Source organism: Perissodus microlepis, chromosome 23 (genome assembly GCF_051167445.1).
Source record: "Perissodus microlepis isolate ML-2025 ecotype Zambia chromosome 23, ASM5116744v1, whole genome shotgun sequence".
Lineage (NCBI taxonomy): Eukaryota > Metazoa > Chordata > Actinopteri > Cichliformes > Cichlidae > Perissodus > Perissodus microlepis.
Window position 1 is genome coordinate 23,624,538 of NC_140482.1, and position 16,954 is coordinate 23,641,491.

The window sequence follows — 16,954 nt, forward strand, 5'->3', positions numbered from 1 at the left end:
GCTGAACTTGAATCAATGCTCAGCCTTCAGATATGTAATATGGTAATCAGTTTATATAACATTATCTTACAACTGGATAGAAAAATGTGACCCAAAGTATGGAAATACCACCATTTCAGTCGTACCATATGTTGTAGCTATAATATAAAGCCTGGATTACCTTTTAATGTACATCAAAGCTTTTCTTTACAGCCTTACTCCTGTAGAAACTTATTAAATGTTAATGGTCCATAAAAGTGATTTTGCAGACACTTTGTTGTTTTGTGTCCTTTAGCTTCTTTAAAACGGTTGATTTTCAAGTTGAGTCAGTGACCAGCAGGCAAAAAACAACATAGATGGAAAAATGTTGACTTACCCTGATATTTCCTCTCAGCTGTATAGAAAAAGGCTGGTTTTATTCTTCATGTGTTATTGTTTCAAACTAAGATGTGACCACATACTTTTGGAAATTCAAACAAATGTTGCCACATGTATTAAAATAAACACCTGGGGTTATTGCAAGTGGATAAACTTTGACGTAAACGCCCTGAAGCACCATGGGAGCTCAAACCACAGCGTTACATTTTCAGCCAAGCTCATTTCGATAAGCCCTAAAAGAACATTCAAATAATCGGAGAGCCTCGCTCTTTGTAGTCAAATGGAACATGATCCGCAACAGCTCGTCCTAATGACACGGCAGGAAGTCCGGACAACAACATTTGTTAGTAAAACTGAGAACCAAATGAGCTCGTCACACCCCTTTACAGCCAGCACTAGCGACATAGGCACAGAGGCTGGGCTCAGTGACCTTTGACCTTTCAGCTGGTGATTATCACAAGGCAAAACAACCTGAAGAGCAGACACAATCTGCTTTTCCCTTTTTATCCTCACAGGTAATGACCACATGAATCATAATTTCTAATTAATACAAACTCTTAAATGTATTCTATTTTATATATCATAAATATGATAAAATAAAAGGTTAAAAACAGGTTTTACTTAACTTTGGAGCTCCATATAGCACCAGTTCAATAAAGGTTGGCACTTTAGTCACTGATCTCCGCTCCTCCTTGTCATGCATGAGGAAAGTAATGAAATGGCGCCATCTTTGTTCCAAACACTGAAACTACATCATGTATAAAATCTTTCAATAATTCTATCGTTTTGCACCCCAAGAAAATGTTCATGCTTTCCACGTAAGTAAATGTATGATTTTGAAATTTTGCAGCAGAAACCTAAAAGGTGGGATCTATCCAAGTGAAAAGGGGACAAAAGTTAAACAGTTAACATAAAATTGATGAGGCTGTGAAGGAAATTATTCTCTTTGTTCACAGACTGATTGAAAATTTGTTCCACTGAAAGTCAAAGATCTCCTCATTGTGCTTCTGGTCCTTCTAAAGTCGCCAAACTTACCAGACTTTAGACTGAAGCCCAGTTTGACATGTGAAAATCAAACATTGGCCAAACCTCAGATCATCACACAGGAGAAAATCTAGCTGTTTCCTTTGTGTTTTCATTTTGCTTTTCTAATTGTTTGTCTGCAGCTTTACTTTCCAAACGGAGTCTAACTCAGCTGTTACTGTCTGAAGATGGAGCATGCCTGGACAGGTCTCCAAGCTAATCCAAGAAACAAAGAAAATTTTTAGAGAAAAAATGTGTTTCAATAACCCCTCCAAAGTACTTTGTCCTACAGAGTCTCATAAGAATTAAACCAACCGGATTCTGCTTTGGTCCTGAAGATTGATCAGTGATCATTTGGCTCAGCCTGTAAAACTTCATCTGATCCTATAAGTTCATGCTGCAGCATTAAATCATATAAAAGTTTTAAAGATGTGACTTTTAAAACGTTATATTCCTGTTGGTTTTATTTTGTAACATATTGTTAAAATTAAGATTTACATTTTTTGGCCTCATAGTGTAGTGATTCAGACATAAATCCGCTGGAAGGGGCTGAAACAGGAAGACCATCCGACATAAAACCTATTGTGGCCCTTGTGAATCAGGGAGCAGCTGAAAGTAGCTTTCTACTTACAATAATTGATCATTGCAGTACCTTCACAGTCCAGCAGAGGGCCATGGCACACACTAGGAGAAATTCAGAAACTGAACTTTTTTTACTTTAAACCGGGATCACTGATTTTAAATCTGTGTTCCTGTTTTTCCTCTGCAGAAGACGTCTGATGGTATCATAAGCATAAACTAAAATCCTGAAGCAAAGCAGGCCACAGTCCTCTTAGTTTACAGAATAGTCAGAATTGTTAGTCCTGTCAGGGCTGCTCATGGTTCTTCTTTTTTTGGTTTAGAAACAAACTCAACACTGCTGTAAAGACCTTTACATCAGTTTGTCTGGGGGTGTTGGGAGACTGATATTTAAGAACCGATTCATTCTTTCCCTTTTTTTTTTTTTTTTTTTTTTTTTGAAAAATATAAAATATAAAGTCATCAGAGGTGAAGGGAACTGAAAGAAAGCAGCTTCTTTTCATGAGTTATGGACATCATGGTCCCAAAAGAAAAAAATGTGAGGTTATCCAGCTTCATGATTACTAGATTATTTTTATTTATTTATTTTTCTATTTTTAAAATTATTCTAATTTCATCATTTGTTCCCCTCCTGTATGGATCACAGTTACTTCACTGCAGTGATCTAAGAAGGGAACAAAACAGTCATCATATTTATTTGCCTTTTTAAATTTCTGTTTCCCATCTATTCAAGTTCAAAGGTCACAAATTTTAGTCAACTGTATGTAGAACAAAATTAATGAAATTAAAAAAAAAAAATAAAGATAAAAATGTAAAGTAGCTCAAAGGCAGTAAATCACAAAAAAAGACTGAAAAAAGTTAAATATGATATATGACATTTAAGTAATAACAAACACAAAAACTAAATAATAAACTGATCTAAAGCAGATTTATGGAAGAGCTTTAATGTAATTCCCATATTTAGCGCTTCAAAATTTGTATGTAAAAATAAATCAGAGTAAAACACCTATATATATATATATATATATATATATTTAGTAGTAAATAAAGTGAAGTGTCAAAGTGGCCTATGAAAATATTACTGAATGAATATTTGTTTTCTTTCAGTAACAATAAAGACAGGGAATTCCGTGACGTCACATCCTGTAGAGGACAAGACGGTAAAGGTAGGAGGTGTCACTCTGTGTCTGTTTCCGGGTTTCTCTGCTAGAAATAACAGGGGCAGACATTTTGTGGACTTTATTTAAATCGTATAACCTTCAAAGATGCTTAATAACATGTGTTGGTGTTTGTTTAGCGGGTAAAGTGGTACATCAGTCGCCCTGGTAACATTTGCGCGTGCGCTGAGCGGCCGCCTGCGATTAGCTGAAAGAGTGGGTCGTCCTCGCGAACACAGACGATCTTCGCCGAGTCCGTGTTACAAGGTGGGGCGCACACTCTGCTGGAGAACTTGTAAAAGTTGTGCGTGAAGCGGATTTCTGAGTGAACGGCAGGAAAACACCTCAGCAGGTGAGTGAGTGGAGTCCGACCGTGCTGTTCACCCCGGCACGGTCCGCCTCTGCCCCGCGGGCAGCGTTTTAACGGCGGATTCTCGCTCAGTTTCCCCCTGTGGAGGAACAGAAATCGTTATCTGTCGCTGCTTTACGGGCAGCTGTGAGTGGCAGCGCGACCGACCAATGACAACAGGCCTGCCCGCGCCCGAGGCCAATCAGAGATGACGTTTGAGGGCCGGGGGCAGAAATCGGGAAGGGCAGAAGTGTCTGTTTAGTGTCTTGTAGAGACTCGTTTCCAGCTGTTTAGAGCAGAGAGGAAGCTGAAGTTGAGTGTTGATAGGAGCACATATAGTTCCTCTTTGAGCTCAGCCAGCCGTGTTATTAATCTATGGCTAATTTCGGAGCTTATTTACAGCTCCAGCTTATCTCTGCCCGCATGTCGAGCAACAGGAAAGGTCACTGACGAGAGGGTTTTTCCACATACCTCCCATACTTATCACTCATGCAGGGTGTACAGACCTGTATCACTCACACCTGAAGCTAACGACCCTTTTCCACGGCAGGAACTTTCCCCATGAACTTCTAAGGAACTGGCCCTGCTCTCCTCCTAGTACTTTGCAGCAGTGCAGACACTTTAAGGGCTGGATTTTTAGCCCTCAGTGTGCTTAAGGGGGCTCTACTTTCTGTCTGATGTTAGAGCTGATGTAACGTTGTCAGTGATTACGAATGTTGATCACTTATTTGTCCAATCCTGAATCAGAAACTTGGATCGCATATCAGTCGATCTGTTGAGTTCAGTTCTGCAATTTTTCTGTGTTTACAACACCACAAAGCTATCACAGTGTGAAGCACGCTAACAGCAGAGACTTTGTAAGAACTACAGCTTTGTATAGGGGTGTCAAACATAAGGCACTGAGGGCTAGAATCGGCCTGGCAAAGGCTCTAATCGGCCCCACTGAACAGCTTTTGGAACAAGTGAAGAAGGGCATAAATGTTGGACTTGTACCTGTATTTTCACAGGTTTTACAGCTTTTCCCACTGATAAAGATCTCCTTGTAGCCATTCATGTGCCACCAGAGTAAATAAGTTACAAATAAGCAGTTAAATGTCAGAATTTCAGATTTATTCCAACACTTCTTTATGTAGAAAAACTGAGACATGTTGTTGAAATTGCACTTCTTGTTTCTTAAGTTAAGATATCTCTGGGATTAAATGTGTGCTTCAGCTTATTTAAACTGACAAAAAAGGGGAGTTTCACTGAGCTGGCACACTTAAGGGCTACTGTAAAAATGAGTTTGAGTTTCCTGGTCTAGTAGAACGTTTGTTCGATGTTAAGCCACGTCCACTCAAGCCGCCACCAGTACCATTTTTTATTTCTTAAAACTAACCCATGAGTATGTTGTTGTTGGCTATATGCGCAGATATCTTGGGTCACTTCTGATTGGTGAGCAGGAGTTTTGCGTCAAAAAAAGAGCGAGAGTATGTGAAACAATAGACACTACGTATTTAAAGCCGGGTTCACATGTGCTGTATGAGGTGCAGACTAACAGCAGTTTACATTTCAATCGATTTAGATTAGTCTGTTATACTCTGATATTTCTGACACCTGGAGACCCAATGGCTTGAAGTCCATCGCCCAGTGCCGATGTGTTGGTGCATTCTAATGTAAGGTCTTCATAGATGAGTCCACGTAGTCACTAAAAACAGGCATGTACGAGGACCTCTGCATGGATCCTTACACTTAACTGTCTGATGACAAAGTTTACATCACACGGATCTGAGCAATCTCGCTGTAAAATAAAATTGCAGCCTAACTATTTGACCCTACCAGTGACCTTCACCTTCAAAGTGAAGCACAATGTTGCTTTTTGTGTGAATGGATCTTAACAAACACTGTAAATAACGGCAGTGAAGACTCTCACACTGAGCTGGAATCAGCCGGGGGACAGTAAATGAGGCAAATACATCTTTACATTGTCAGTAACCTGGTCCAGTTGTCAGTTATTGTTTTACTAGTAAATAGCAACTTTTATTATTGGATGTATTTGTAATATTACAGTTGATATCCACAGCCAAGTTAACTCCATCCAATCGCAAGTGGAAAAAGTCTGATTGGTGAGTTCATAATCAAAACGCAGGGGGAGCGAAGACGAGGACCTCGATGTTCAAAATGTCTGTGAAAACTGTAGCACGAACAAACCAGGAGATTTTTCTTATTGAGGAGTTCTTGAAACGTCTTCATTGCTACCAAACCATATCGTCTTTGTGTCAGGGCCTCGAACGTAAACTGAAGCACAAGAGGAACGCAGCAAGGCCAATATCTCTCAGAAAGATAAATATGTGATTATCTCAATCAGCTGAAGAATGGAAAGCATCCTGTTGTTTCCTCTGTCTGCTCATTTGTTTGGCACCTGAAAACCCTCGTTACTCACAGTAAGGTTCTTATTTTTAGAAGACACTTTGTTAGGAGACGTAGCTCCATAATCACAACAAGCTAAATGACAAAATATTCAAATATTACCGCCCCGCCACACCAAATCTGTAGTCTTCACTAAATTAGGTGCAAATGCAGCTTCAGCTCACATAGTGATCGAAGTACATTTATCACATATGTGTCTAAGCATACACAGAAGCACCCAGACTTTAATTTTCAAAATAAAAGCATTAACCTCTTTATAAAACCACCAGAGGATAAGCATTAAATTAACCTTGAGAAAATATACACCTCATGTTTGTAGCAAGCTAACATGTAAAGCCTTCAAACTGCTGACTTAAACCACAGACTGTCCGTCTGTGAGGATATGAAACAGAAAAACGGCGTCACTCTGTACCAGTTTATCTTTGGATCTCAGAGGAAAGCATAAAAACTCAGCTGTGTGTTTGAATTTTTCTGAATCCTCTAGAGCAGAGGCGTCAAATTAACCATAGATCCTGGTCCACAAACAGCCCAATTTGACCTAAAGTGGGCTAGACCAGTGAAACCACTGCGTAACAACCTGCATTTAAAGGGAAAACCTCAAAATCTTTCCATGTTCAAACATGTAAACACTGCAATAATTACACCCTTTTTGCACATGCTCTTTTCTACTCTGTAATATTCTTGTCAATATTCTTGATATTTATTTCTAATCATCACTGTTAATCCTTGATATTTATAATTGAGTGATTTGTGTATATTAGTGCTATTTATTAAATCTGTAAAATCTGTAACATATTGTATTATTTAAATAGTTTAGTCTGTTACTGTTACTGCCTGGGAGCAACTGTAAGACACATGATTCTGATAATAACAAAGTAAAATATGCTGGTTTATGCCACTGCTTTAAAAAAAGAAAGACAGCAGGAAGTGTTAAAGTGACTATGTCATAAAAACAGATGATGAACAGTATAAACTAAAACTAAGCTCAATCTTCAACAACATATCTACACATTCATGACTTTGTACTGTTATTATACATTTAGTACAGTCTGCAGGTCACAGTGGAGAAGTCTTAAACGTTCACATGTAGAGCGGGACCGTAATTAAAGCAATAATGCTTCATTTTTGCCATTTTTGACTTTACGCACATTTCATTAATTCCCCATCCTTAATAGGTTGAAATCACAACTTCACAGTGATTAATTTCTTCTTTTTTTTATCTGAATTTTATTTGAAGATTCCAGGAAATCCCCTTTATTAAAAATATACTTTTCTTTTGACTTTTTGCCAAGTCTTTCCTGATAAATCATATTAAATCATGATCCCAATATTTGCCAAAATAATTATTCAAGCACCGTCTCCAGGTCTTAGAAATAGTAGGTTCCTGGTAGTCTTAGGCATTTGTGCTGAAGAGAACTTGGCTTCTTTGTTTTTAAGGTTCTTGAACATGGTTTTCATCTCATTGAGAGGTTTCATCTGCTCTAAAAGCTGATTGGGAGTTCCAGGTGTTCACCCTACAGTGGAGTCATCTTGCAGGTTGTCCTATGAGTTGTTGACCCATCCTGTTGTCATCATATGAGTTGCTAAGGAGTGAGTGGTAGTTGAATCACCTGGTAAGGAATCTCAAGACTGCGTCACACCTTAATTATACTTCTGCATTGAACCTATGTAGATCCTGTGACGCTGCCTGCGCAAGTGGCCAACATCATCATTGCATTTATATCTGTGTCAGCATGTAGTTGCATATCTAGGAAGGTGCGCATCATATAGTGGCTTATAGTGTCGTGGTTAACAAGTTTGCCTGACACATGAGAGATCCCCAATTCAAGTTCAGGAGGAGACGCAAAGCGCTGTGACGGTTGTGTCAGGAAGGGCATCCAGCATAAAAATCTGTGCCAAACCAAACGTGGGGTTTTTTGTAAGTCCCAAAATGAATGTGTGAATCTTTTCATGTCCTTTCCTGCTGACCTCTGCTGGTCTCTACAGGTCGTCAGAACTCGAGAGCAGAGCTGTGAGCCACCTGACCTAGACCAGAGTCATGGCCTCTGGTAAGAACAAAAACCAGAGCTCTCTGGTTCTCCACAAGGTGATCATGGTGGGCAGCGGCGGTGTAGGGAAGTCAGCCCTAACCCTGCAGTTCATGTATGACGAGGTGAGACTCGAGAACTACATTTTCCATCAGCCCTTCCCTCTGTGCTGTTTCTTCTCCCCAGTCACGTGACCCTTGTTTTTGCTCGCAGTTCGTGGAGGACTACGAGCCCACCAAAGCCGACAGCTACAGGAAGAAGGTGGTGCTGGACGGCGAGGACGTGCAGATTGACATTTTGGACACGGCGGGTCAAGAAGACTACGCAGCCATCAGGGATAACTATTTCCGCAGTGGCGAGGGCTTCCTGCTCGTCTTCTCCATCACGGAGCACGAGTCATTCACAGCAACGTCGGAGTTCAGGTCAGTGTCTGAGTCTTCTTAACAAGCAGAGGTACATTTTAATCGAGTTATGTTCAGTAAAATCTCCACAGTAATACACAACCAGGCAGTGAAAATGACTGTGTTTAAAACATTTTTAAAAATTCTGGAAAAAAAAAAAATCACATTTACATGTTGACACGAAAACTGAGCTGTTAAACTCAAAAGAACCACACACAGGTCGCTTTTAAGTCAACCGATTCTTCCCATTCCTTCCCATAAAGGCTGGACTTTATATCAAGCGCAGCACACAGCTAGCAGCTACAGTAAAGAACTGCTGACAGCTTTCAGTAAAAACTAGAAAGGCAAACTTTAAGTCGTGATCCAAGTTTAAACAGGTGAGTCATAAAAAAGAGGAAATCACTGCTGTACAGCTGTTGGGACGGAAAATTCAAGAACAAAAAGTGTTTGTTTTGTTTGCTTGCTTGTTTTTTGGAAAATGCTGTAAACATGTTTATTTCTGTTGTAAATTCAGACATTTTAACGTGGGAATCTGTGGAGATCAGTGTTGGTCAAGTTACTTGAAAAAAAAACAACTAGTTACTAATTACTTATTATGTCTCTAAAACGGTAATCCCGTAACTTTACTGATTACTTATTTTCAAAAGTAATGAGTTACTTAGTTACTTTTCAAACACATGATACACAACCTGAATACGTAATAAAGCAACAGACCTTTCAGCCCAATTCTACTTTTTCTGCATAATCTATCATATAAAATGTAATCAAATAAAAAAGCCTCTCTTTAAAACTTGTTTAAACTTTTAACTTTATACACATTGCTTCAAGCAAAAATTAAATTATATGCAGCTGTGTTTGACTTTTAAATGTTAAACATGATTTGTTTAACATATAAAACCATTTTCTGCATATTCCAGCATATAAAATAAAATAAAATAATGTTTTGTGTTTACACTCTTTCAAATAGATGCATGTAAAACACAGCAAAAAATAAATAAAATGAAAGATTCAGCGATACTAAGTCCTGTCGCTCTTAAATCTATTGTCACCTGTTTAGCAGGAGTGGGGCGGGTGGAGGGTTGCCTGGTGCCGCAGCGGTCATGTCAGCAGGGGGATCCGGGGGTTTGTGATTTTCACATTCCTGTGGCGGCTTGCTACATGCTTGCTCAGATTTGGGTGGCTGTAGCTCAGGAGGTAGAGCAGGTCACCTACTGATCGGAAGGTCGGTGGTTCGATCCCTGGCTCCTCCAGTCTGCATGTCAAGTATCGTTGGGCAAGATACTAACCCCAACTTGCTCTCCGATGCATCCATCGGAGTATAAATGTGTATGAATGTCGTTAGAAAGCACTAAGTGTAGATCAAGTGCTTGTGAGAATGGGTGTGATTGGGTGAATGAGGCATGTTGTATAGAGCGCTTTGAGTACTCCGTGAGAGTAGAAAAGTGCTATATAAGAATCAGTCCATTTACCATTTGAAGTTTGATTTTTCACTGCCATGGGCATTGCACGCGCTTACGTCATTGTCATGAGACACTCTCACAAACAAAATCACGACAGTTCAGTAACGCAGCATGCTTACAGGAAAGTAACAGTAATCTAATTACTTTTTGCAATAGTAAGCTTTTACATTACTCGTTACTTGAAAAAAGTAATTAGATTAAGTAACGTGTTACTTGTAATGCGTTACTGCACATCTCTAGTGGAGATTGACTCACTGTTGGACCCAGCCTCTTGTTGACATTCTAAGAACTGCAGCTTCATTTTCTACCACTGATAGAATGAGAATATTTACAGACTAATGAGGGCATCAATATTTAATAGTCTTGTCTCAAAGAAACTTTGAGGACCATTAATGTAGAGTGACCTGTACTTTGAAAATCTCTCTTGTATTTTCAGGGAGCAGATCCTGCGGGTGAAAGAAGAGGAGGCCATCCCTCTCCTTCTGGTGGGGAACAAGTCAGATCTGGAGGATCGGCGGCAGGTTTCTGCTGAAGAGGCCACGGCAAAGGCAAGCGAGTGGGGCGTCCAATACGTGGAGACCTCAGCCAAGACGAGAGCCAATGTGGACAAGGTAGAGAACAAAAGAAACAAAACAAAGAGCTCTGACCTTTGAGACAAGGCTCTGACCAACAGTTAATCCATGTAATCTGTCTGCAGGTGTTCTTTGACCTCATGAGGGAGGTCCGCAAGAAGAAAATGTCTGAGAGCAAAGACAAAAATGGGCCGAGTGGCAAGAAGAAGAAGAAGCACTGCTGCGTACTCTGAGCTCAGCGGCAAAGCGACCGTGTGCCAAAAACCAAAGAAAAGGAAAACTTCTCTGAGAGAGACTGAAGCAGCTTCAGATGAGCAGCTGCAAATGCACTCGATACGTTCACTCCTCACTTGCCAAACACAGAGCACAACACTCTTGTTTCTCTTCTTCTTTGGCGTCTGCTTGTTCTCCACATGATACTACTTACTCTTTGTGCACAGCTGTGAATGGCCCAAAGTATGTGGACACGTCTGCTATATGTCGGTATTAACGTGCTGCTCATGTCAGCATCTGAGGGCTGTGGGGCAGTTTGAAATCGTGCTTTATCTACACAACAATCAGATTACTTTAACTCTCCTCACTGCCAGCTGTGTCCACAAACATATGGCACATGTAGAAGACCACAAGTATTTTTTTTTTTTTTCAATAACAGAAGCAGGTCCGTCAATTGTTTGTAAAACTGGAGTTCACAGGAAGCACACAGTCTTTTTATGTGGAGAACAAACAGGTTCGTACACTTGAGAGTGTTTTTCTTTCTCTCAAATCTGAATTTTGTTACTTAAACTGGTGTCTGTGCTCCCACTTGTTTTAAAACCTAATTTTTCTCGTTATTTAGCTCTTTTGTATGTCTGTTTTCAGTATTACAGTATCAGACATTCCTCATATCTTATTATACCACTTCCAGACACTCCTTTTGTAATAAGCTTTCACTTCGTTTATGAATAAAGTCATAATTTATAATCAAAGTTTCAAAGGGAATCAGCCCTTTAAATCATTGCATCATCTGCATATACTCTAATTAATTACACATTTAGCTCGATTAAAGCTGGAATGTGTTTGTTGCTGTCGGCTTGTAGATAAACTCTTCTTAATGTGATAATAAAACGAATAATCAAATTTACAGTGTTTCCTTTATTAAAAAAGAGATTAGCATAATCATAGCTCCACATCTAGCACACTGTCATCTGTCAAAAGTCACTGATACTTAGTTTTCAGTCTGTTTCTGTCCAAAATGATAGCAGAACTGTACAACTTTGTTTGTTTTTTAAAGAAATGGTTCAGTCAGAATAGAAAATAAATAGAAACTTCATCTTAATCAGCTAAATCATCTTTTTCATGGATACCTTGATGTTAAACTTTATTGTAACACCGGGGAGAATGACCACATCGATCATTTCATTCGAGCTGAATGAGTCTGGACAGGTTTTGCCTCTCAGTGTTTGTTTGATTTTGGAAACTGAAGGATCATTTGGACCTGAAAACATAAGAGACAAGCTGTGATGTTGAGTTTTTAAGATAATCTAGGCAGAGTGTGGTTAATGTGATCAAGGCTGAAGCATATAGGAGTGACACCCAACTGTCGGTAACAGTGAGTGCAGTGAAAGAAGAGGAAGACATGATGGAAAAAGGTTGCACGGCCCTCACTACTGACTTTTACATTCTCCATAATGTTCTGAAGTGCTTGAGTTGAGGGAAACTGAACTGTGACCGTGTAAAATGAATGTATAAACAGAATGAAAGGATCTAGAAAGCTCACAAACCCATATGTTGTTCACATTAGAACAAAGAAAACAAATCGAATGTTTAGACACACTTTGGACTGAAGAGGATAGCATCATTAGGCTTGTTATTAACGCTTAGTTCAAAGCCTACATCTCTCTATGAAGGTGCATCAGTGCTTATGGAACTGGCAGGTTGCACATCTGGAAAGGCACCATCAATGCTGAAAGGTGTGCGTCTATGCGCACCGCATTTTTGTTAGTTAAATTAAACCTGCTTCATTGCTCACAGTCATTTAAGTAAAGACAGAGCGGCTCAGCTGTAGATTCACATATGGGAAGTTTGTCAAAAAGCCAAAGTATATGCATCATGGTATACATACAGTGTGGCATCTTGGTCAGTGGGGAAAAAATCTTAAACAGAAGTCTCAATAACATTAAGATTAAAGTGATTTACATTAGGCTGTGGACAGCTACAGATACCTTGGTGTTCATCTGAACAATAAACTGGACTGGACTCACAATTCAGATGTTCTCTACAGAAAAGGGCAGAGCAGGCTGTACCTGCTGTGGAAACTCAGGTCTTTTGGAGTGAAGGGCCCACTCCTTAAGACCTTCTATGACTCTCTGGTGGCCTCAGCCATCTTTTACGGTGTGGTCTGCTGGCGCGGCAGCATCTCTGCCGGGGACAAGAAGAGACTGAACAGGCTGATCTGGAGGGACAGCTCTGTTCTAGGATGCCATCTGGACCCAGTGGAGGTGGTGAGTGACAGGAGAATGGTGGCTAAGCTGTCATCCCTGTTGGACAACATCTCCCACCCCATGCAGGAGACTCTGACAGCACTGAGCAGCTCCTTCAGTGGCTGCAGCACCCACGATGTGGGACGGAGAGATTTCACAGGTCTTTCTTCCAACTGCTGTCAGACTCTACAATATGGTCTCAGCAGATGACCACACACATGCAGACAGACACACACATCCCATACACAATTGTAACTGCCTCATTGATGTGCAATATTACCAAGTGCAATTTTTCCTACTATAACAAAGCATTTCATTCTGTTTTGTACAGTATTTTGTTCTTTTTTGTATAGTACTTTATTGTATTGTATATAGTATTTTATTCTTGTTGTATAGTATGTTATTCTATTTTATCTTATCCTATTCTCTTACCTTTATTCTTTTTCTATTCTCTTATCTTATCTTATCTTGAGGTGAGAAAGACAGTTAGCTTCTGTAGTTTCAATGTTCAGCCACTAGATGGCACCCTGACGTCATTTTTTGATCACCACAACAATCTGAAGCGAAAAAGAAAAAAAAGCATCATCTTCATTCTAACTGGAGTCTCACGTGTTGAAAATAAAAGTGGACAAAGGCTCAGAAATCAGCTTTAAACGTCCCTTTGCTCTTAAAGTGAAAGAAAAGAAAGCAGCAACCATCTACCTCATGATATTAAAGATTTTCTGGTGATTGATTTCTGGTTTCAGGATAAAACTCGTATTCGTTTTGTGTTGAAAGCAAATAGACATATTGTGACTGCCCAGGCATTTATTTAAAGTGCTGCCTTTAGTCACCACGTTTCTGTCCTCAAATCTTCAGCAGGTTAAAATTATAAACAATTTTGGTGATTTTCAGTCACTTTATGATCTGACTGAGCCTCGCTCAGACCTTTTAAACTCATAAGAGTCACATGCACTTAGTGCAGGCTTCTTGTTTTACACCTTTTTTACATCTGACTGATGCATTTAGAAACAGCAGAGAACACCAGCCTCTTTGAAGAACACTGAAGTGGACATTAATTAAGATTATTTCTCTGTAAATTCTTCAAATCATGAAATCAGAGGATGGCTCTTAAAAACCAGTGCAAATTAATTAGATATTCTTTTTAATTAAGGAAAATAAGCAATAAAATTATTTTTAAAGAATTTGTGTATTTCAATATTTTTGCTTCATTTGAGCAAAGACTACATGAAATCAGAGGATGATTCCTAATAGAGAAAAGATATTCCGTTTTCAGAAGAAGGAAAAATCAGGAATAAATGTGGTTTAAATAACATTACATTTATCAAATTTATTTAGCTGAATTTGAACAAATGGGTTTAGTTTAAATTTGTTAAAGATGCTTAAAGCCAGATCTTTTTTCCCCTTAAAAAATGCCCCCCCCCCAAAAAAAACACAAAAAGTAGGTTAATAATTATAAGATACATTTTAAACTAAGTAAAAATACAATCATAAATTTTTAAAAAGTGTAAAATTTAGCAGAGAAAAGAAAATGTTCACAGCTCTCTTAGTGTCCAACCACAGCTTTTGAATCAGGTTGAAGCTTTAAGTCGTTTTCATTGTCCTGACTGTTTGTTGCCTTCAGACTCTCTAGGTTGTCATTTTTACTGAGGTTATAGTTCAGAATTAAACCAACATTTCTGTAAACTTTGGTATCAGTCTTAAATTTTTGATCGTGCTTTTGATCGAGGTTATAACATAACTGGGGGCTCATCCGGGTTGTTTTGGACTCTTTTGGTGAGAAGTTTATTTGAGGTCATTTGATCTCCACTGAAGCAGTTGTTTGTGTTTTTTGTGTTGTCGTTTTAGTTTATTGCGTTTGGCTATCTTGGGTGGAGGTAAACTTCAGAGTTTCACAATAAGCTACAGCTCACAAGTTCAGTTTTTAAGCCTGGTACACCACTGAGGGCTGGGTAAGTGAAGTTAGTTTAATTGTTTTTAGGTGTCTTGGGTTGAGATTTGCTCAAAGTTAAACCAGTGATACTGAATTTTGTTGGAAATTCTGAGAGTAGTTTGAGATCATTTGATAGTTATGGTCTTGTGGTTTCATCAGGGAGACCTTCAGCCAAACTAAAGTGGGCTTTAGTTACAGGTTTGTAGTGAGGTGAGTGTTTTTCTACCACAGTCTTTAGTGTTTGGGAGAGGTTGGCGACTCCTGATGCTGCTCCTGGTCCACTTGCTGCCTGGGTGATGGCAGTAACTGTGCTTTGTGTGCGCTGAGTCACACTTGTGAAGATCATTGAATGGGCATGGTTCCACATTTTGTGGTTGGCCACTAGGACATTTGCGTCACTGAATTTTGTTGATATGGTGACTTGTTGCGGTACAGGACAATGGGTGACCACTGTTACTATTGTATGAGCCTCATGTATGTTTAGTGAAGTTTGAGACTCTTGGTTTTGCTGTGTTCTCCTCAGACATGCTCAAGCATGACTTGCTTCGGTGTCTTAGGCTTCTTTCCAGGGTTACAACATGTTGTCCCCTTGCTCTTTCAGGTGCAGAAGAACCGTATGACTCAAGAGTGGCTTTTCCGTCATTTCTTTAGGACCCATTTCTTTATGCTCCTCTCCAACACCTACTTTACACCTGACAAAGTGTGGATCTCATCATGTGGTCTTTTATCTTTTGCTTAGGCAGTTAAATCCTTCAAAATCAAACCAATGTTTCTTCAACTTATGTTGGGGCGTTTAAGCTGGGACGTAACACTTCTTCTGAAAATAAATAAAAGCAGGTTTAAAAGTCTCTGCTTTTAACATTTTTCATCTTAAATTACCAAAATAAATCCAAGTTAAAGCTTAAAGTGAGGGGGTTTTTTTGTCTTTGAAGTCACAAAGACTTGCTACAATTGTAAAACATGTTTAGATGTGTTACGATTTCAACATGTTTAGCACCGCATGAATGAAGGAATTTAGGTTAAATACGATCATGATAAGATTTTTTACCTTTAAAGTAAACGTGTGACACCTGACAGGTGAAATCCAGCTGTCAGACCTGTTTCCTGTCGGCTCGCTGTGACAACTCAAAATCGTGGCTCGGTCTAAAAGCTGGGTACTTTGACAGCAGCGTGTCTCTAGTTTGCGTTTTGTAAAAGTGAAAGTAGTTTTTGCCACCGAGGGATTGATCCTTGTTTCCTTCTTTGTGGTGTTTTTGGTTGAAGATTCATCTTCATTTAAAACTCTGTTACCTTAACTTTTAAATAACCAACAAAATGAACTTGTTGTGATGTGCGATGAGGTGAAGACAATAGTTGACAGAAGAGTTTGGATCTCTGCTCTTATCACGCGCCGACTAAAGCTGCACAACAACAATGAAGGCCGAACTCGTCCAACCTGAAACTCTCCTCTTCCTCCTCCTCATCATCATTAGTCATTCTGCTCCCTGACCTCTTTTGTTTTCTTTGGGGTTTATTTAACGTTTGTCTTGTTGTTTCTGCTCATTTCGTGCAGCTCAGGTTGCAGATTCTGCTCCACCAGGCTTCATAAACACATCAGGAAACTTGTCAGATTATGTTAAGAAGCTTCCTCATTCAGGCTGCATACATCAAACATCGCCAAAAAAACAGAAAACCCTCCATTTATCCTGTCGTATGCACTCTTATCATTATAAATGGTTAATAACATGTATCTGACAGGTTAATTTGACAGCTCAAAGCCACAAAACATTTAAATCTGGGTTAAGAAGGTGAAAATTAACGAAAACCTTGATATAATCCACAAGTTTGAATTAAATGAATTACTTAATTTAAGTCATTTTAAATGTAAAAAAAAAAGGTTGCATAATAGAAAAAAAAGAATCCCTGTTTCAATATCTCTGTCATATGTCATGCAGATTTTTTTTTAAAATGTATTTACCGTGTGACGTGGCATTAAAGCAATCAGAAACATCTCTGAGTCACTTACAGGGTTAGATTAGATAGAAAGATAAGATCTAGGCAATGTTTTGGGTTAAATCTGAGCAAAAGTCATCATTTTCTTTTTTGTTTTTCTTTGTTCTTTGTCATCATTTCTTTTTGTCCTCATGTCTTGTCTTTAAATTAAGTTAAACACAAGATAAGAACAGAAATTTTAAAGAGCATCAAACAGCCTGAGCTCTAAGAGAGAGGTGAAATCAATCAGAGCTGTGACT

The 16,954-nt window shown here is 39.1% G+C and overlaps 1 protein-coding gene across 1 annotated transcript; it reads left to right on the forward strand.

The window, feature by feature from the left end:
* The first annotated feature begins 3,214 nt into the window (after positions 1-3,214).
* Positions 3,215-11,447, forward strand: LOC146361487 (ras-related protein ralB-B-like). The gene is made up of 5 exons (XM_084921916.1): positions 3,215-3,468; positions 7,858-8,023; positions 8,112-8,320; positions 10,196-10,370; positions 10,457-11,447. Exons 2-5 carry the CDS (start codon positions 7,910-7,912, stop codon positions 10,562-10,564), a joined length of 606 nt encoding a protein of 201 aa, XP_084778042.1. The 5' UTR covers positions 3,215-3,468; positions 7,858-7,909; the 3' UTR covers positions 10,565-11,447.
* Positions 11,448-16,954: the final 5,507 nt, after the last annotated feature.

Coding starts and splice junctions, on each gene's coding strand:
- LOC146361487 (XM_084921916.1), top strand. CDS start 7,910: ATGGCCTCTGGTAAGAACAAAAACCAGAGCTCTCTGGTTCTCCACAAG. Junction 8,024..8,111: donor TGCAGTTCATGTATGACGAG/GTGAGACTCGAG, acceptor TTTTGCTCGCAG/TTCGTGGAGGACTACGAGCC. Junction 8,321..10,195: donor ACAGCAACGTCGGAGTTCAG/GTCAGTGTCTGA, acceptor TTGTATTTTCAG/GGAGCAGATCCTGCGGGTGA.